Here is a 21,543-nt window from a genome sequence, read left to right as displayed (position 1 = left end):
AATATTACTTACACACACACACACAATATCATCTTTCACAGTTGGCCGTGCTTCCACTTCCAAATCCCCCTTCAGTGCTTTTGTCTTTTTAAAAGTACATATACAAAGAAACAGTACCTCCACCGCTGGCTTTCGACCCTGTGTGCTGGTGTCTTTATTGTCCTTTATTTCCACCTGCAGAGGAATTTTTTAAAATAAAAAGAAAGAAAGAAAACAACTATCAAAACTAAATTTTAGAAAACAGCCGAAGCAAAACAACAATGAGGTATCCAGCAAGATACGAGAGAGCTTTAATTTGCCAGGCCTGTGGTGGATTATTTAAATGTTCATCCTCCATTTACAATAATCCTCTCAGAAGGAGGAGGAGGAAGGGGATGGTGCGGGAGGCTTGCATTTTTTAAAAAAGGTCTTTGAACATAAACATAAGAAAGGAATCCATTTGTTACCTCACCCAAAACCTTCCTTCTGCAGCTTCGCACTCTGCTGGCCCGCTTCCCTTTGCTGCCTCCCAGCCAGTCCGCCTCCCCCCAAAAGCCAGCCTTCCTTCAGCCCCAGCAAGCCTCCTCCATCGCTACCAAGCAGCCATCTTGCCTCATTCTCCTTGAAGCAGCGTTACAGACACCCTGGTGCAGTCAGGGGCTTTTCTCCTGCCAGACGCTAGAGTCATTATCATACTGCTGAGCTCCCAGCCCTCTTCCCCCCCCCTCCCCACGAAACAAGCAGGGTGGACGTGACATGCATGCCCAGGCTTCCGCCTGCCTGCCTGCCTGCCTGCCTCACAGGAGGAGGGGCAGGAGGAGGGGAGGGGTGGGGTGGGGGAAACCCAACCCTCCCAGCAGCAGACAGAGCAGGAGGGCGGTGAGGGTGGGCAGGGCTTTGCAGCTGCCTCTCCAGAGCTCTCACCTGCCTCACAGAGGCAGCAGTCCAAAGCAAAGAGAAGGACGAGGAGGGTCACCCAGAGCTGTCTCCACTGCTCTACTGACCCAATGCCACTCCGGCCAAGATCTGCCCACCAGGGATGGAGATGGGACTCTGCTACCGTACTTCCCCTGCATGCACACATTACTCAGGGAAGCAGCTCTCGAAGGAGGAAGTCCAGAGCAAGGATAAGGCCATTCACTCACGTGGGCCGGTTCTCCTGGAGGAGGAACTGCGCCTGCCAGGGCCAGTTTGGCAAGGAGTAAGGCAGGCATCTCCAAGAATGCCATGAATGCCTGGCAAGGGCACCACGGCCGCGTGTGGCTCTGCACGAAACAAATAATGCTGTGCATTTTTCTGCGGTGTCCCCCCACCACCACAGTTTTTAATATTGCAACAGTACAAAAAATGTAATAACAGATTGAAAAATGCACCCACAAACAAACCACATACAAAGAAAGAAATTCAAAAGATTTAAAGTTCAAAGACTTACTTATCAGTAATTGTTCCTATTAGAACTCTTTAGGAACCATGCAATGCATGTAATCATGAGAAACAGTGTGGTGTAGTGGTTAGAGTGCTGGACTGGAACCTGGGAGATCAGGATTCAAATCCACACCTGAAACATTACAAAGCCACCCTTTGACTGGGGAAGCAATGTATTCCCCACCCACCCCCGGCCACAGTGTTCAACAAATGGTTTCCAATTTTATTGCTGGTGGGTTTTTTTCTTTTGCTCACAAATAACACATCATAGATTTTGCCATTACAGCAAAGATCCCAAACCTTTTCTAGCAATGCTCTGCATTTTGTAGTGTTCAGAGTGATTCAGCTTCCTGGTCAGGTAGGTCACCCTTTATATTCCCTACACTGCAGGTCTGCATTTCATGTATCAATTCTCCTCCGCACTTTTGTGGGGAAACAGTCCTTGCTCCAAAGCAGCCTGCCAAGGAACCCCTCACTCTAACGCAATCATTTTCTTATCAGAAGGTTCAGATAAAAGGAAGCACTCTGCTACCATAAAATGATAGTTGCTAGGTTCTTTCACGACTATGCTTTCAAATATTCTTTATTATTATTATTATTACATTTATATCTCACCTTTCCTGCAAAGAGCATGGTCCTTCCCATTTTATTCTAACAACCCTGAGGCAGGTTAGGCTGAGAGCCAGAGATTGGTCCAAGGTCACCCAACAAGCTGAGTAGGGATTAAAACCCTGGTTAAAAAATGCAAGATGCAATCTGTCTAATGAAGAGAAGACATAGCCAGCTTAAGTGGCTTTTAAAAGGGTGGTGGTGGTAAGAAAACTTCATGGAGAGTGCTATCCATGATTATCAGCCATGACAGCCTTTACATCCACAGTCTCCAACCTGGTGCCTTCCTGATGTTTTGTACTACAACTCCTATTAGTTCCAACATCCTACAGCTCCATTGTTTGAGGCTGACAACATCTGGAGGGCCGCTGACTGGGGAGACAAAGATGGTACATCTGGGAATGCCAGGTGCTGGATGAAAACAAACAACAGGAGAAGACCTTTTTTGGCCCATGTGTGAGTTCCAAGAGGTGTGTTGGATTACCATTGCTGTAATCCAAATGCTGAACTAGGTGGATGTTTGGTCCAATTCAGTGGGGCTCTTCTAGTTCGCAACAGATTTTTTTCCCCTGGCAAGTAGGCTTTCTAATATGCAATTCCTCACATCCAACTCGAAACTGAGCAGTCCAACAAAGCTTTTGCTACTCAAGAGTCTGCTGAAAGTATAAGGTTATAAACTTGATCTAGGTGGCAGGGTTTGTGTGGAATGTGGGTCTTCATAGTATCATAGAATCACAGAATTGTAGAGTTGGAAGGAATCCCAAGGGTCATCTAGTCCAACCCCTGCAATGCATGAATCTTTTGAACCCACAACCCTGAGATTAAGAGTCCATGCTCGACTGACTAAGCAATCTCAGGATAAAGACTATGTTTCCTTAGGCATGTCATACTTCGGCTGATGGATCACAGTTTGCAGGCAATGTTTGCAGGACTAACATCATTCCTCTCAGAATGGTCTTTGTTGTCTCATTCAAACAAGAAAAAGGGTGTGTCCCTTATTGCAACAGAGGGCCCTACAGGAACACAGCAGACACAAAAGGGTGACACCCAGCTCCGAAACACATTTGCACAATCAACCTTCATAGCTTATTCCTCATGCATACGGATATCTCAGACAGCCAAGCACATTCATGCAGACATGCAAAATACATGGAAATGTGCTCTTAAAGGGAAAGCTGCGTGCCCAGTCACATTCTGCGCTACAAGATCTGCACAGACTTGTCCCATTATCTGTAGAAATCCGTCCCAGATTAAAATCATCTGCCTACATGAAAAGAATTCACTCTACCACAATCCAGCACATTTGTGGAATCAGTAGATGCAAGTAAACTGGTTGCCAGACCTGTTTGTGCATGCCGGAGGCTGAATGCTCCTCATGACTACATACAGGTGCTGTGCAAGGGGGTGACTAGCCTTTTCAGCTGGAGGCCTGCCTCTCCTGTCAGCCAACCCTCCAAGGGTTGCATGCCAGCAGTGGGTGTGGCCAAAGCAAAAGTGGGCATGGCCAGCCCATATTCACACAGTACTTGAGCCCACACTGCATGCAAGCAAGCACACACACACTACACACTCCCAACCCCAGTTGATAAAGCTGCCTCCAGGAAAGAAAGGGGAAGCCACTGGGAGCCTCTGACAGAAAAGACATCAGTGATGCTGAAAACACTGGCGATCAGAGTCATAGCTGCCAAGTTATCCCTTTTTTTAAGGGATTTTCCCTTAAGCTGAATAGGCTTCCTCGCGAGAAAAGGGAAAACTTGGCAGCTGTGATCAGAGTGCACTGGAAACGTTGAATGAAATGTCCAAAGCCAAAGAAGGCTGAGGAGGAGCTCCAGCAACCAGGAGGTCGTGAGACTGCCTGATGCCCTGCACCCCTGTCCACTGCTCTCTGCATGCCCAGCAGAAGGAGAAGGCCTTATGCCAGCTAAGATAATACCGGTATGGGTAAAGCGGCTTAATATGCATAATGTATACAGGTTGCAAAGTTCAGGTTTTATTTTCCCCCTTTTCCTTTGTGATTAATTGAAGCACAGCCCTGGGTAGCAACATAAACAACCATAAGTTATTATTGCAAGGTACTGGAGTCTTATAAAGGAAGGAAAAAGATTGACAAATGGGGTGAAAAAAACCCACAAACAATTGGGTGCCATTGAACCTGGGTCTGAAACAATTGAGCTCACAGAAAAAGTTAACTGGCCCACTTATGCTTATATTCCAAGCAGATCCAGACATCACAGGGTCTTCAAAGTCCTGCCCACTCTGGGGACCTGCCCACTCCCCCTTCCACCCTGCAACTCTGCCTTGTTTTGGTGCTACCAGTAGGAAGCAGTGTATCTCTGCCACTCACTGGGCAAGTGAAGAGCTCCAGACTTCTCCTCAGGAGTCCAAAAGAAAGGCTATGGCTCTTCTAGGTGGTGGAACAAATAGGAAGCCCCAACTGGAAGCTGAAGAGGTGGGTAGGGTTCCCCCCCCCCTGCAGCTGTGTCCAACTTTTGAACATCCATAAGTTCAATGCAGCTGCCTCTGCCCCCACCCTGCCTCTAAGCAGGAGAGGAGGTGGAGGCTCTGATCATCACCCTGGCTACATATCTTTCATCATGACATCCCTTCCAGAGGGATTGTGGAAGACTGGGCAGCATATGTGGTTGCCACCATGTTATCTTCACAACAACCTTGTGAGGCAGGTTAGGATGAGAGGGATCATGCAGCCAAGTGCCATCAGGATTTCAATCAGGGTCTCCCCAGGCCTGATCCAAAACTCTTAACCACCAGAACATAGTGATTCTTTGTTAGCCATCTAAGCCTCTAAGGCCAAAAAGCAAGAAAAGAGAAATCAGGAAGCAGCTCTATGAACTTGTGTGGAAGGAGCAAAAACTTCCTCCAGGCCAGGCATCCCCAAACTGCGGCCCTCCAGATGTTTTGGCCTACAACTCTCAAGATCCCTAGCTAAGAGAACCAGTGGTCAGGGATTATGGGAATTGTAGTCCAAAACATCTGGAGGGCCAAAGTTTGGGGGTGCCTGCTCCAGGCAAAGGACACATTTGCAAGCCTGTTCAAGAGCAATTTTCACCAGCAGGAAAGCTACCGTGTATTAAACCGGTCAATGAGGAATCCTATAGCTTTCACACTCCTCTGCCATCCTTAGCTTCTCCTTTTCCAGCTTGGTGTCCTGCAGATGTTTTGGAATATAGTCACAGCAACACCACACATTTAAAGTACTCTTACCAGCCATGGAGATTCTTTGGAAATGTAGTTTGTTGGGGGTGTCAGAGCTCTGTGAGGTCAGCACCCTTAACCAACAGTATGGCATACTGGTTAGAGGGTTGGACTAAGACCTGGGAGACCAAGGTTCAATTCCCCACTTGGCCACAAAGTTCACTGAGTGACGTTGGGCCAGTCACTCACTCTCAGCCTAACCCGCCTTGCAGGGTTGTTGTGGGGGAAGAAGAGAACCATGTAAGCCACCTTGATCTGCATGTATAAATGCAACAAATAAAATAAATTAGAGGAAGCCATGACTATTATGGTGTTTTAAGAGTGTTTTAAATATATGGTATGGATATGACCACATAACTTTCATCAGTCTCAGTGAGCACAGCTCTTGTAGTCAGAAACATCTGGAAGGCAGCAGGTTAGGAAAGGCTGCCTTAACCTAATCAAAGTTGCCTTCCACTGACAGAGATAATGTGAAGCACTTAACACTCAATTGCTAAGAGAAAGTGTGAATATTACTATTACTGTACTCTAAAAGTGAACTTAACCACTGGTGGAAAGTTCCCAGTGCAATTATAGCTCTGCTATCTGGGGTGGAATTTTGGGGAAATGAATCAAAACTAGCTGAAGAACAATTTTTCACTGGAGAGAGGCTTCAATCACAACCAGTATCTTTGCATTGCAGGGATTTGGACCAAATGACCCTTTGAGTCTCTCCCGACTCTGCAATTCTATGATCTCAATCAGTTACTGTCCCTGCAATGAACTGGGTAGGTTTCAAAACCACACAAACAACCAAACTTTAGAGCAACTGGACCCACCAAAAACAAAGAACTCAACACTAATGGCTCGTACGTCCTGTTCCAGACATGGGCTTTACCACTGACCCAACTGCCATCACCTGAAAAGTAATGAAGTCACTTTGGGGCAGAGTTAGCTGCTTGGTCATTAACCAGCACCTCAATGTGGACAGCAGCTGGTGTTTAAATGAGAAAGTCTCACTGCAGTAAAAAGGGAAAGGGTGTGGGGGAGAGGACAGGTTTTCATGGGTCAGTGAGTACTTGCTTCTTGCAGTGAAGATCCCCCACTGTGACCTTTTGTAATAAATAAAAGCCATGATCATTCACCTTTTCCCCTCTAATCAATAGTGACCTCTAGAACAATACAGGTGGGGGATGGGGACGGGACCCATTCCTCTTTTTCTTTGCAGAGGTCCATGGCCCCTGCCTGCCTCTAACACACAAGCAGCTGAAAATCACCCCTATTCACTACAGAAACACTGTGTATCTCTCCTCCCCTTGCATTTAAACAACCCCCGTGACAGCCCCACTGAAAGAGCTCTGCTAAAACCCACCCTTTATAGCCCCAAAGTCCAGCAGAAGAAGAAACACAGAGCAAGCACTGTGATGATAAAATGATAGAAGTGACTTTTTGAGTTACACAGAACTCTTCTGCAGGCATGGACTAAAAAAGGTAAAGGAAAAGGACCCCTGACAGTTAAGTCCAGTCGCGAACATAAATCACAGCTGTTTTTATGTGTCAAGGCTGGCATCTAACCCAACAGTTTTAAGACTAAGGAGCAGATATAACCGGAAGGTTACACAGTCACTCCAAAAGCGAGAGCAACAATTTTGGAACAAAGTTTGGCTTTCTGTTACAATTTCATCCAACTCCTGGTGATGCATATGTCTACCGTAAGAGCCCTGATGGATCAAACCAATGCTCCACCCAGTCTAGCATCCACCCTTTCTCTCAGTGGCCAACCGGGTGCCCTAATAGGAACTCCACAAGCAGGATGGGGGCTATGCTCTGCCCCACAGTCAGAAGCAGCAATGCTTCTGAATACCAATTGCAGGCCCTCCCAATATCCCTGTTTTCCAGGCACAGACCTGGATTTGCAGAAGCCAACCTGGTTTCTGATTGGATCCCAGAATTTCCCACTTTTCCTTAGGATGTCCCTATTTTCACTGGAGAAATGTTGGAGCATATGGCATTATCTGACCCCTTGAGCCAAGGAGATAAGTAACTATACAACCTTTAGAAGACATCCGAAGGCAGCCCTGTATATAGGAAAGCTTTTTTAATGTTTAATGTTTTGTTCTGTTTTTATATACGTTGGAAGTTACCCAGGGGAGCTGGGGCAACCCAATCAGATGGGCAGGGCATTATTATTGTTATTGTTATTATTAAATAGGACATCCCTGTTTTCATCGGAGAAATGTTGGAGGGTATGCAGTTGCTGGAATCCCCAGGAGCGGAGAGGTCCTGTTGTGCTCAGGTTCTGTTTGCAGGCTTCCCACAGGCATCTGAATGGGCACTTTAAGAGCAGAATGCTGGACTATATGAGCCATTAGTCAGATCCATCAGGCTCTTCTGTGGTCCAGCATTCTGGGTCTCTCATTGCTGGGACCTAATAAAACACTTATAGAGAGAGCAGAAGACACATGATTCTTGTCATGATATTTGCAGAGCTGGAGATAAATCATTTCTGGTCAATACAAACTACACAGCAATCAGAGGGTGTGCTGATGCGGCTCCTTGGAGCAAGGTTAGTCAACATGGTGCCCTCCAGATGCTGTTGGACCTGCAGCCAGCATGCTCAATGGTCAGGGATGATGGGAGATACAGTCCAACAACATCTAGGGGGCATTTAGCTAATCCTGGCTTAGGAAATGTGTGAGAACAGGATTGGCACTGCACTTCTTTTATTAAAAAAACAACTACAACAACTAAAAAAAATCCACTCCAAAAATAGTACTTTCACTATGGTACTTTCACTATGGTTTATTAAATGTCTCTCTCCCTCTCTCTCTCTCTCCCTCTCTCTCTCTCTCTCTCTCTCACACACACACACAGAAGTTCAGATGCAAGTTATTCTTCATTTGTTTATATAATGGCAGTGTTCAACAGGACAATTAGACACAGAAATGAAAGCAAATTTATACAAGTCACAATCACCACCTATCAATTTTTTGCAAAGATGGACCCAACTTGTTTTCACATTCCTTATGCAGCTGGCAAACTCACACGCATACCCTGTAAACTGACTGCCATGACACCACCAAGCCGCCACACTAATATGAGTTTGCCAGAAAAAAAAAGCAATTTTAGACAATTTGAAAATATCATCACTGTCGGCATGGTAACACAGCTCGCACTTTCCCAACTACAGCATCACTCTCAAAACAGCTAGGGACGTCAGTGATGCAGCAAGATGGGGAGAAGTGGGTGGTGAATCTCTGCAGAAATCTCTTGGCTTCAGAGAGAGATGTGGAAGTAACAACAGAAAGCCTCGCAAGGATTTGTAGGGATAATACTGCTACTCATGGGCAGTTGCAGAGAACTGCTTTTTGAAAGTGAGCATTTTCTGTGCACTGTTTGAAGAGTAAAGTACAGATGAAAACAGCAGCACCTCGCCAAGGATGCTCAAGCCCTGGAATGAGCAGCCACAAAAGGCAACTGAAAGCTGGGATTTGTAGTAAACTGCTGTTGTCTATTTAAAAAGCCACACTAAGGTGGGTCCACCTAATCACATTTGTATTTTATTATTTGCTAAAGAGCAGGATAAAAATGCTTTTAACTGACTACATAAATAATCTAGCATTCTGTTTCCAACACTGGCCAGCCAGATGCACCATGGGAAGCTCACAAGGAGGACATGAAGGGAATGGGCTGTCTGACAAGAATCTGACAGCTCATTTGGTAGAGCATGGTATTCTTAATCTCAGGGTCAAGGGTTCAAGCCTCACACTGGGCAAAAATATTTCTACATTGCAGGGGGTTAGATTAGATGACCCTCATTGTCCCTTCCCACTCTACAAATCTATGATTCCATTATTCTATGATGCTAGAAGCAATGCTTTTGGGGTTTCAAGCTTATCCTTCAAACAGGAGCACAAGGGGCTTGATGCCACAGAACCCATGTGTGCATTATTACTTTTTAAACATAAAGCATTTTCAAAAAGGTGAGTCATATGGCAATATTGATATTTAATATTGATCAGAAGGCAAGAATTGGCTCCTGACCTTTTGTGAGCTGAGAATGAGGGTATAGTATTCCCACGCTTTGAAAGGTATTATAAAGCTGCTGTGTTAAACCATTTAACTTCATGGTTCACCTCAGACAAAGCAGCTAGATTGGAGGAATAGATACTATCAACACCTCTTAGACATTTCCTTTGGTACTGGACCAAAGATGATTGAGCTTCCATGAGCTTTGATCCCTGTCTCAATGTGCTGCATATCTGGTGTGTACTTATAAATGCGAATTAACCCATTTTGCCTCCTGTGAGGATTTCTAACAGTTTCAATATGCACTTAGGGAACTTTGTGCAAGGAAGGAAAAACAGCAATTTAAAAGTTGGCTGGCAAGAGAATCAGGAAGAAAGTCATAAGCGAGGTGGAGGTGAAGGCCTACGATTGGAGCGTGCTAAACACACCATTCTTTTCTTTAAATAATAATTTAAAAACCAGGCACTTGGGAGTAAGCCCCCTTGATTTTAACACGATATACATGTAAGGGCAAGGGTTAAGCCAAATACCTATTAATGACAGAAAAAGACAGTTAGATTGGGAGTGCGTATTCAATCCTTCTCTGGTGGCTCTTATTTAAATAGTTCTTCCCTGCAATATATTATTAAAATATTTATGGCACCCATAACTATGATTCTGTGACAGCTTTCCAAGTCACATATGCAAATTCTGAAACATATACAGTTCAGTGCAAGCAGTCTCAACAAAAATTTTGATTTGCAGAAACTGTCTGACAATATCTTACCTCCACCAGCAAATAAACTTTCACAAATGGTTAAAAGACAAAAGTAAGGCCTGGTTCAAACAACATGGTTTGGCTGTCATAAAAGCACTACAGCACTCCTTCTCCCAACACCATGAGCTACAATTCCCTTCCTGTTTTAAGCAACCCATGGTTTCCCCAATCTGGATAATGCAAACTATGATTTACACCGGGGCTCCCAAACCTGCAGATAAGCTGTGGCCCATGAGCTTTATGCAGGTGCTCTGCAGAGCATCTTGGAGTACTCAGCAGCCCAGTCTGCCCACAAGATGAGCAGGATAGACTAGAAATGGCCAGGGTGAGCAAGAGACACTTGGAAAAGGTTCCCTGGAATTCAAACTTTAACACAATATGTAAGAAATAAAAGAGGCAATTAAAAATACAATTAAAAGTCATACTGCAACTAGCACAGTGTGTTACAATTGCTACAACAGGAAGAAGAAAAAAATTCAGTGGTCTGCCAAGACCCTCAGCTTATTTAAACTGGATTGGGGGGGGGAGGTTTGGAAAGAGATTGGAGCAGGTGAGTCTGTAGTGTGTTCACAACACAACAAGCTATGGCTTGGCCACTATGTCTGAACCGTGCCAAATGGAAACAGAGGCTTCATTCTGGATCCTCCTCCTTCCTCCTGCTCCACAGGAAGGAGCACAGCTCAGTGTATAATTGCTGTAACAACAACAAACAACAACTATTATTCACTTTTCATCAAATTTATATACTGCCCTTCACCCAAAGATCATAGGGAATTCACAACATAAAAATACAAAATGAGACCACAAAATACATAATAAAAACAAAAACAAACCAACAATCCCCCTCCCGCAAACACATTTAAAATGGTATAGAATGGTAATCAGCCAAAGGCCTGGTTAAAGAGAAACATTTTTGCCTAGTGGCCAAAGATATGCAATGAAGGTGCCAGGCAAGCCTCCCTGGGGACAGCATTCCACAAGTGAGGAGCCACCGCAGAAAAGGCCCTTTCTCATGTTGCCACCCTCTGGACCTCCCATGGAAGAAAGGCCATATGACATGCCTACACCACACACTGAAATCTTTTTTCAAAAACTACTTATCAACTATCATGGCTCCCATCTAAGAAAACTGGGCACCTGCCAGTAGCTGTGAATAGCTTACCAAAGTTTCAACACACAGCAACAAATTCCAGAGTTCCTTCAAGGGAAAAGGATGCTATTTAAAACAGCTTTCCAACTGGCTTAAATCTTTAATGAACACCTCTCTGTCCCCAAGCTTTAAAAGAGGTTGCGTCTCCATAACAGAAGTGATGGAGGACTTGGGAGGACCTCAACTCATGACTTGGTGAGCCTTTTGCAACTATCAAGACTCAATCATACAATTGGTGGTGAACCAGGTCTGAATTCCTGCCTGCCAGCTCCCAAGTCACCGGCACAAAACCCACTGAACAATCACATCCTGGACACTTGTGTAAGGCCCACAAAACAGTGGCAGCGCCAGATCTCAGAGAAGGTATCTTGCTCCCTCTGCCTGCAAGCCACTGTACTCCACACCTCTGAGCTGCTGGAGGGAGACCTGGGGCAGACTAAATTTTCTCTGGCTCCAAACACCATGGCTGGCTGATTTGGGGCAGGGCAGGGGGAGCCAGAGCCAGAGCATAAACATGTCCAGAACATGAGATGAATCTGGGGACAGTACTGAGTGCACCATAAGGCAAGCTGAGGTGGCCTGCCTCTGGGGGTGGCAGGGGAAGAGCCAGTTGTCAGCAATTGTGCTCAAAATGTAGGCAGCTGTCTTGTCATGAGTTACCCCACAGATGCTCCCAGCTCCAACCTCCACTCGATCTACAATGTTAACCCTCTGCTCCCCACCCTGCCACACATTGCCAACACGATAAAAACCCACCCAACTCCCAAGTGTGGCAATCAGGCTCAGGGCCGGCTCTAGGTAGACCCCCAGTGGCACAGGGCACCACGCGCCGGCCCACCAGGAGGGCGCCGCGAGCTGTGCCCGCCCGGTCCGCCGGTTTGACAACCGTGCTGTGCCTGCCCGCCCGCCGCGGCGCCACGCAGCAGCGCTTGTGGTAGCCGCGCTGCGCACTGCGCCCGCCCACCGCGCTGGGAAATGGGGCGGGGGGGCACCGGAGGCATCAGTCGCTCCACGGCGCTGGGGGCGCTTAAGACGGCCCTGATCAGGCTTAGGAATGGGGCAAGGGGGTGGGAAGCTTCCATAGACACCAATGGGGGCTTTTTAAATTTAAAACTGAAAACAAAACCCTAATTGCCACTCCAGGGGAAGGAGAGAGAGAGAGAGAGAGAGAGAGAAGGAAGGTGAATGGATGGAAGCTCTCTCTCTCTCTCTCTCTCTCTCTCTGTGTGTGTGTGTGTGTGTGTGTAACACTGAAAGCTGATGATTCTGAAAGCTTCCCCCCCCCCACTGGACCCCTCCCCCTCCCACATCACATTGCCCCAAACAGAATGTGGCCCATTCCCACCCTTCATCCAAACCGATCAGCAGCAGCCTCTACTCCCCACAGTCTCTGGCTTCAATCTTTCCCAGCCTGACCCAGAGGTGCCAAGGCATGAACCGGAATATTCTGTGCACACAACATGTTTTCTGCCACTGAGCAAAGGGTCCCTCCCCACCAAATAATGGAGTTCATTATTTTAACTTTTTTGGGGAGGGGTAGCAGAGATGATGTCGTTTAGATTTTCTGCCTCAGGAGCCAAATGCCTTTGGCTGCCTCTGGTTGGGAAGAAAAAGAGAAGGCAAAGGGAAAGGGGGGAGGGGAAAAAGAGGAAAAAAGGCAAAAACAGACACAGAAGCTTCTTGTGCTTGTTGTCGTCACAACTGGGCTTTTAAAGGCAAGTGTTGACCTGCTCACAGATCTGCTGTGTGGGTGGATTTGGTAACCGACAGTGTAGCATATTTCTGATGAGTGAGCTTAGTAAGTATGGGATAATGTGTTGGCAGTGCTGTGAATTCATGTGCATCATTTCACATACCCTGTTAAACCCAACTACGCTGGCTCCTCCCCAACCCCCACCTACAGTCGGCAGCCACCGTGTTCAAGAGCAAGTGATACAGTGGGGAAAAGTGCGCTCCTGGATGTCAGAGCAATTCTGAGTCATGCTGAGACGTGCTGGGTGGGGGGAGCTCCTCTGCAGGTGGGTCATTTCTAAACCCCTCCCCCCAAAAAAACAAGCTTTCTCTGGTGTAAAAGTGTGTCCCCAACTTTGACATAGGGAAAGTGCATGCTTCAGCAAGCAGCATTTGGGGGGGAACATGCTCAAAGCACATTTTCTGTTGCTCCAGAGGGCACAATCCAAACCAAAGGACTCAAATGACAAGAGAGGAGATTCCAACTAAACTTTAGGAAGGAATTTCTGGCAATAAGAGCTGTTTAGCAGTGGAATGGAATCCCTTGGGAAGGTGGTGGACTCTCCTTCCATGGAGGTTTCCAAACAGATGTTGTATTGCAAACTGTCAGGGATTCTTTAACTGTGATTAAAGGAGGCTGGACTAGATGATCAATGGGATCCCTTCCAACTCTACAGTTCTGTGATTCTATGGCAGAATGGCAGCATTAGCAGGAAGACCAGGCATGGCAAATCTGCAGGATGATGATGATGATTAATTGTATTGGTTTGTCACTTTTCTTACAAAGGTAACTCAAAGCAACTTACTTTAAAAGCAATTTAAAACAATAAAAACCTATCAACACCACCAGTATAAAAATGACGGGAAAACGCAGATAAACAGCGGAGGTTCCTGCATTGCAGGAGGCTGGACTAGATAAACCTTTGTGTCCCTTCCATCTCCAACTCTATAATTATATGAAAAATACAAGACCACGTGTCCCACCTCACTAAAAGCAGCCACAATGTCCCTCAAATTAAGGGACAAAAGTCCAAGGGAAAAGAAAAGTATTTGCCTGGCACCTAAAACTACCGGTATATGGAGATGGCAACAGGCATCATTCCCTCCCTGGGGAGAGCATTTCACAAATGGGGCTACCACCATAAAGGCTTGTTCTCATGTTGCCATCCTCTGAACCTTCCATGGATGGAGCACACAAATATGGGTAAGGGGTCCCACAGGCCAGGTTGTGCCACAGTGTTGGGCTGCTTCTTCTTCCCTGGATTACAAGCATTGGGACAAAGCCTCCCAAAGACCTGCACAGGTGCTGTGGAGCACACTAGAGTGGCATTCTCTCTTGGGGGACTTGACTCGTGGGCACATGCAAGTCAAACTTCAACTAAATGTGGGTGATGGCCACCAACTTGGATGGCTTTAAAAGAGGACCAGACAAATGCATGGAGGACAAGACCATCAATGGCTACTAGCAACAATGAGCATGTTCTTTCTCCAGTGTCAGACGCAGCATGCTTCGAATTACCAGTGACTGGGAAACACAGGTCCTTCTTGCAGGCTTCACATAATGGGCTTGGTAGTTAGCTGGCTGGCTGGCTGGCGTATGTATGTATGTATGTATGTATGTATGTGTGTATGCATGTATGTATATACCACCTTTTCCTCCAAGAAGCTCAAGATGGTCCCGTCCCCCATCTTGTACCCACAACAATCCTGTGAGGTAGGTTAGACTGAAAGATGACGACTGCCCCAAGCTCACCCAGTGAGCTCCATGGCCAAGTGGGGACCTGAACCCTGGTCTTCCAGGTCATGGTCAGCTCTAACCATTACACCACACTGGCTGTCCAAATGAGAGAGCTGCAAGCTGCCTTCTCTGAGGCTTGAACTCAGGACCTTCAGATTATAGGACTGATACAGTGTCTGCTGTGCTAAGAAGGCTTCTGGCTGGCCGGTGTGAAAACAGGGTGTTGAACTAGAAGGGTCCTTTTGGTCTGATCCAGCAGCTAGGCTCTTCTGGTGTCCTTAGGTGGGTACCACGTGGCATAACGTGTGAAGGTGGCCCTAGGCGTTGCAGCACCTTCCTCCCTCTCTCCTCCCAAGTAGGTAAACATTGTCAGTCAGACGTTCCTGCCTGTACTTCTTTGCTCTGGCTGCACAAATGCAACATGCAAAAATAGGAAAATTAGTCACTAACTGACGGGAAGGCCAGCACCAGTGGCGCACAAGACAAAAAAGCACCAACAGAGGAGTTTCCTTTCTCTGAGAAGCAGAACTACATAATGCAGAAGTGTGACAAGGGGTTTTAAATTTAGTTTCAAGTCTCCCTTTCACAGAAATTCTCTCTCCACATGCCTCCTACTTCTAGCATAGAAGAATAGAACAGCAGCAGCAATGTCTCAGTTTTCATAGGTCAGGGAATGAGGGGGAAACCCCCAGAGAGCATATGCAGGTGGTGAGTATGGCAGATCCTCCTCCAACCTCAAAAGGCTACAAGGGAGGCAATTCATGGCTGCAAGGCCAGTGAGAGGACAAGGAACCCTTAACCACAACCTGCACACACACACACTTAAACAAAACCCTCACTGCTTCAAAAAACATTAGGCCCAAATCCCTGCTATGGTTTTATTGACCAGACAATTGGTATGCCTGGCAGTGTACCAGCAACTATAGACACACCCACCAACTCCCTGCCATCCTAGGGGGGAGCAACTTTCAGATTTGTGTAATGTGCTTTGTAACAGTAATGTGCTTTAAGTGAGGTTGCCCTTGAAGATGGGTTGGAAACTTCAACTGGTTCAAAACGCAGTGGTCAGTTAACTGGTTGCGGTTGCCTCATATAGCCTCATTTTAAAACAGCTGCATTGGCTGCCAGTTCATTTCAGAGCCCAATTCAAAGTGCTTATGCTCGAGTGTAAAGCCCAAAGTGACTTTGGCTCCAAATAACTGGAAACCTGCCTCCTTCCCTACAGATTCTCTGGGGTGTTAAGCATAGCAGAGGAGGCCCACATAGTAGTTCTTCCTCTTTGGGGGTAGTATTCTCTGTGGCAGCCCCTGCTGTGGAATTCACTCTGCACAGAGATGCCTCTGGTACCTTCATTAGATGACTTTTGGTGAATGCTGGCGACACATCTCTTTACCTTGACAAATGGAATAATAATAATAATAATAATAATAATAGTTACAAGAAGAGCCAGATGCTGAAGAAAAATTAACAGTCACTAAAACCTGCTCTGTTGGGCAAGGAGCAGTGTTAGAAACTCAGAAGTATCAGCTAATCAGCAAATGACACCTTAAACCGAGGTTACGGTTGCCGCAACAGAATGTCTAGGTGCCATTTTTTCACCAATGAAGTTTCTTCTTCTTCTTCATTTCATTTATATCCTGCTTTATATTTTAAAGAAAAAATCTCAACGCCATTTACAACACATTGAAATATAAAATTAAATAATCCAGAATAAAACAAATTCCAGTTTCAAGGAAAATATTTCAGATCCTTCTCCGAGTTACATTTTGCTTTCCTCATTATTTATTTACTTACTTAATTCACATAGCTGCCCCATAGCAGAGGTACTCCAGGAAGCCAGTGTGGAGTAGTGGTTAGAGTGTCGGACTAGAACCTGGGAGATCAGGGTTCAAATCCCTACTTTTAATGAACCTCACTGGGTGACCTTGGGCCAGTCACTGCCCCTTAACCTACCTCACTGGGTTGTTGTAGGCTTTAACTGAGGAGGGAAGTAAACTACCATATGTATTCCTTGGATAAAAAGGTTGGATATAAATGCAATAAATAAGTTATTCTGTTTATGATTAAGGAAGCTGGAAGGACCTGCCAGATGGAGATGTCAGTCAGCAACCTGGCATCCAGAAATCTCCATGTGGTCACAAAACACATCTGACTAATTTCTAACACTGGCACGGAGAGCTCCTTCACATGGAAAAAAGTGAACAGAAAAGAGTCTTGTGCAAATTACAACTTCCCATGGCTGCATCTCAACATTGAATCACATGCAAAGCAGCTACAGTACAGAGCAATGAACTCTAGCAAGTGCTACCATACTATCCAGTAAAAGCAACTTTGAAAGTGCATTGCCTTAATTTAGAAGTGGTGTTTAGCAGCAGTGTAGTTACAGGTAGGTAGCCGTGTTGGTCTGAGTCGAAGCAAAATAAAAAAATTCCTTCAGTAGCACCTTAAAGACCAACTAAGTTTATATTTTGGTATGAGCTTTCGTGTGCATGCACACTTCTTCAGTGTAGTTTGCTTTTGCTGCTTCTAGTTTCCCATATACTGATAAGAGGAAGCAGCTTAAAGTCTTCCACCCACATGAGTTGCTATTATGTCATGGTACTAGCAAGCATATTCATGACACACCTCCCATCTGGCTGAACATCATGTGTCTAATCGCTAACCATGATGTGACAACAACCTTTATACGGGCAGAATCCCTTATTAAATATTCGCTTGCAGGAAGGGCAGCAGACTCTTTCAAGGTACCCAGCTATGAGCTACAGTATCCAGACTGAGGTGCAGGCAGCTGCTCTCTAGCAGCTCCCACCACTCACTTTGGCAGTAAGAAAGCAAGCATAGCTCCGTTGGTAGAGTATGAGACTCTTAAGCTCAGTGTCATGAGTTCAAGTCCCACAGTAGGCAAAAGATTCCTGCATGCAGGGGGCTAGACTATATGACCCTTGTGGTCTCTTCCAACTCTACCATTCTATCATTCTAAGACTTAGAGGCTTTCACAAGAGGATTTTGGCCCAATTATACAAGCAACCATTTCAAGATACATGTTTTTAGGGAGACTGACAAGGCAAAACACAATAAGAGGAGTGCAACCCATGACGACCCCTCAAAAAGGCACACAGCTGTGGCTCTTCCAACTATGTTCTATACAGTCAACCACACTTCTAGTTTGCTCACCCTTTTGCAGACCATCACCATATAACAGGTGGGGACGGTGTTCAACAAGTGCCTTGGTCCAAATGCATCCCACCCAGGAATCAAATTCTGGTCCATTCAGTTTTGCTCATCTCCCTTCCATTCTTTGAACACAGTCACTTGCAGAAGAGGATAGCAGCCACTTCTTTTTAAACATTAAAAGTTTACACTGAAAAGTGGGCTGTCTCTCAGGTTACTCCTAAGAAACCTCTCGCTCTTCAGCCACTGCCCTACACTATTCCTCACTGTTTCACAGAGCATCTGAAAGTATGCAAGAAACCCACAGGTGGTCCCAGATCCACACTTCTGCCAGCGCCACAGTGGGAGCTGAGCCACATCTCACAGATCATGTGCAACTGGGCACAATCCAAGAGTGCACATCCTCTTCAATACTGCAAAGGGTCCCAGGGCTCCTGTCACTCCCAGACTGAGCAGTGCCACAGCAGCCTGGCAACAGAAGGAATCCCTTCAAACAAACATCTAAGAAAACTTCTAAGAAGAGGAACACTTACCTCTCTCATGCACCCCAATTTCTTTTTCTTAAGAGCTTCACATTTCCTCATCTTGCAGACCTGGTGGCTGGTTCTTCGATTCACACAATGGGTGCAAGTTCCACAATTTTCCTTCCTTAGGCAAGGTGCGCAGAGCCCACAGCGCTTTCGTTTCTTCTGGGATTGGGAGGCAGAGTCCACACCAATGCAACCCTCATTCTGCACTGTTGTTGGGAAACCACCGCTGGCTGTGCTCAGCATCTCACTGTAGTCAGGGTTATGACAGGCCCCCTCCAGTGTGCTAAGTGGCGGTGCTAAATGGATCTTTTTCATGACTTTGCAGTGGCAGGGAACGGCAATGGAGCCAGCTTTGGGAGATGCCCTGTCATGAAGCTGCGCAAGACTTTGTGCCTCTTCAGAACAAAGATCTTAAAAACACCTTGGTGAATAATTTGAGTTACCTAATGAGTCCAACTCGCTTCAAGGCAACAACAAAAAAAGATATACTCTTCTCCTTGCTGTACTTCATCTACATTTCTTTCCCAATATTCTCTCTCTTCTCAGGGTGCTACACCCCCAAATGGTGGGATTTTTAGGACAACAGAGGTTAGAGGTGCTCTGAACGTGGCCATCCTGGAGAGAAAAGAACTTTGGACAGGGTGAGTATCAAGAAAGAGTTCAGTTCGAGGCTCCACACCTGGTGGTCCAAAGCCAGCCTTCCTCAGCAAAGTATTCTAAAGAGGAATGTGGCCGGAGTGTGGGGGGGTCATTACTCACAGCACCCCCTCCATATGCACATCAAGGTTGGATACACAGCCCAAGCTCATTCCACATTAAACTGGTGGCAAAACAGCACTCTTGGGTTTCCAAGACAGCAATTTTTTTTAAAAAAAAAAAGTGTCGTTTTTTATTTGTTTTGAGGAGAAGGAAGCTCTTCCCTGGGAACGCCCTTTAAAAACTTTAGAAACGCGACCCTGCCCCACCCTCCACGCTAGATCCCAGCGGGAATCCACTCCCTGATGGACGTTTTGCGTCAAAGAAGGATCTTCCTCCTGAAGCCTCGCAGGCAAAGCTTGAGAGAACTTTTCTCCCTCCTCCTTTTGCTTTCTAAAAGACTCTCATTCCGCAAGAGAGAAGAGGGGATTGTGTTTCGGGCAAACTAGTCTCTCGGCTGGTCAAGCCCCCCGAAGGAGCTTCCAAACGCCGCCCCCGCCCAAGACACAAAGGAGCCCTTTATTATTACCACCAGCACGAGCCGCTGCCGCTGCTGTTGTCGCCGCCGCCTCCTGGGAAGGGGAACCGCTAGGATCGGGCCCGTTGGGGGGAGGGGGCAGGGAGCCCCCGCCTGCAGCTTGCTCGGCGGGGCCGGCGGAGGGAAGCAGCAGGATCTGGAAGGCGGCGGAGCACGAGGAAGCGCACGTTGCTGCTGCTGCTTCTTTGTTCTGGAGGTGCCTCTCTCTCCCCCCGCCGGTTGCTGGGCGGGGGCTGGGCCGGGCCGGGGGGAGCAGCGAGCGGCCTGCTGCCGGCGCGGGGCTGACTCAGCGCCGCCCGCGCGATGCCAGCCGGAGGGGCGCGTGGCACTGGCGGCGGGGCGAGCGAGCGCTGCTCCGGACTGGCCGCTCCGCCGCCGCCGCCGCGCCTCGGGCTCGCCAAGTTGCAGCTCCGCCGGCCGCGCTCCGTGACCCGCTCCTGCCCACGGGGGTCCCCGCTTGCTGGCGCCCCTCAGCGCGGAAGAAGGGACCCGGACGAGCGCATCTGGGAAGGACCTCCTCGCAAGCCAGCGGGAGGGCCAGGGTCCCCTGGGTGCAGTCGCGTGGCCACAGCCCGGCTACCGCCGTCGGCGCGCCCTCCTCCCCGGCCCCTTCACACGAGACGCCTCAGCTGCGCTTTTCAGCCTCTCTCGTGGGGTGAGGGAAGGGCTGGGGAGTAGGAAAGGAAGCCGGAGGACCGCCGACGGGCATTTTAAAAACTTGTTTGGGCCACACTCGCGCTCATGCTTCAGCTTCTTGAAGAGCCGAGCCTGTCCCCACATGAGCTATTCACACGTGCACCCACCAGGGCCCTTATTTGGCATGAGCGCGAAGGGATTCTGCTCCTGCCCAACTAAACCCACCTTGGAAAGGGGCAAAAGGGGCGCAGCTTTCAGGGGCGTTTTAAAGGGGGAAGGAGTAGAAGTGTGGCCATGCTGGGCCACTCCAGCCGTCCAGTAGGGGCTCAAGTGATTAAACTTCATGCACGACAGAATAATAACATCATATCGCGGGGGAGATGTAACCTAGCCACTATATTACTTTGTTGTGTCTGAAATTCTTGAGGGTTGGAAGAGCATCCATTCAATTACAGGTCACCCCCCCCAACCTGCAGATTAAAGTGGTACCGTCCAATCACACCATGACCATCAAGTCAAGTGGACTGGATGGGCCTTTGGGCTGATCCAGCAGACTCTTCTTGGGTTTTTATCATAGAATCCTAGAGTTGGAAGAGACCACAAAGGCCATCCAGTCCAACCCCCTGCCAAGCAGGAAACACCATCAAAGCATTCCTGACAGATGGCTGTCAAGCCTCTGCTTAAAGACCTCCAAAGAAGGAGACTCCACCACACTCCTTGGCAGCAAATTCCACTGCTAGGTTACGGCAGTGTTTCTAACCAGGCGTATGCACCCTTGCCCAATGAAGTGTTTGAAGGTGGTGGGGGGAGCATGACTGTTTCCAAAAATACATACAATGTAAGTGAAAAATCAAGAAAAATAAAATTCAAAACTTTTGCTCAGAAGAGGAGATGGTGTGTTACATGATCTGCACATCATCATGGGCGTAGCCAGGATTTACCCCCAGCTACGCACAGCGTCACACAGGTCCACCGTAGTTCAGTATTATCTCATAAAATAAGTGCCTGGCATCCTCTGGTCCATGGGGTCACGAAGAGTCAGACATGACTAAACGACAACAACAAACAGTACAGCAGTTCATCACACACTGCAGTTAAATCAGTTGCATCTCGATTTGTGCTGCTCTGTGGGGCTTGCTCTGTGGGGCTTGCCAGTGAGTAGGAAGATCAGCAATGTTCTTGTCATCTGGCAAAACTGCAAAGAATATGACCTTGCCCCTCAGCTCTATGGAATGCACACTCAACACACTCATTTTTATCAAGGAAAATTATTTTTATTTTTGTTTCTTGGAGAGGCAGAACTTCTACTCCTTACTCCCTTTTGGCTTTGCTCACTAAACTCCCCATATGGGACAGCTGCAT

The 21,543-nt window shown here is 47.1% G+C and overlaps 1 protein-coding gene across 6 annotated transcripts in view; it reads right to left on the bottom strand.

The window, feature by feature from the left end:
- The window catches only part of TET3 (tet methylcytosine dioxygenase 3), a 98,411-nt gene extending 78,514 nt beyond the window's left edge, over window positions 1-19,897 (bottom strand). The window contains exons 1-2 of one of the 6 annotated variants that reach the window (XM_035121066.2): window positions 18,315-19,896; window positions 118-174 (exon numbers count right to left, since the gene is read on the bottom strand). In XM_035121066.2, coding sequence (XP_034976957.2) covers window positions 118-174; window positions 18,315-18,626 — 369 coding nt within the window. In that variant the 5' untranslated portion in view covers window positions 18,627-19,896. Of the gene's footprint in view, window positions 1-117; window positions 175-446; window positions 845-903; window positions 1,411-18,314 lie in introns of those variants that run through there. The other 5 variants (XM_035121072.2, XM_035121071.2, XM_035121070.2 and 2 more) reach the window with 5 other exon arrangements.
- Between the last annotated feature and the right edge of the window lie 1,646 nt (window positions 19,898-21,543).

The sequence above is a fragment of the Zootoca vivipara genome, chromosome 6, assembly GCF_963506605.1.
Source record: "Zootoca vivipara chromosome 6, rZooViv1.1, whole genome shotgun sequence".
NCBI lineage: Eukaryota > Metazoa > Chordata > Lepidosauria > Squamata > Lacertidae > Zootoca > Zootoca vivipara.
This window is presented reverse-complemented; position numbering and strand designations above follow the sequence as displayed.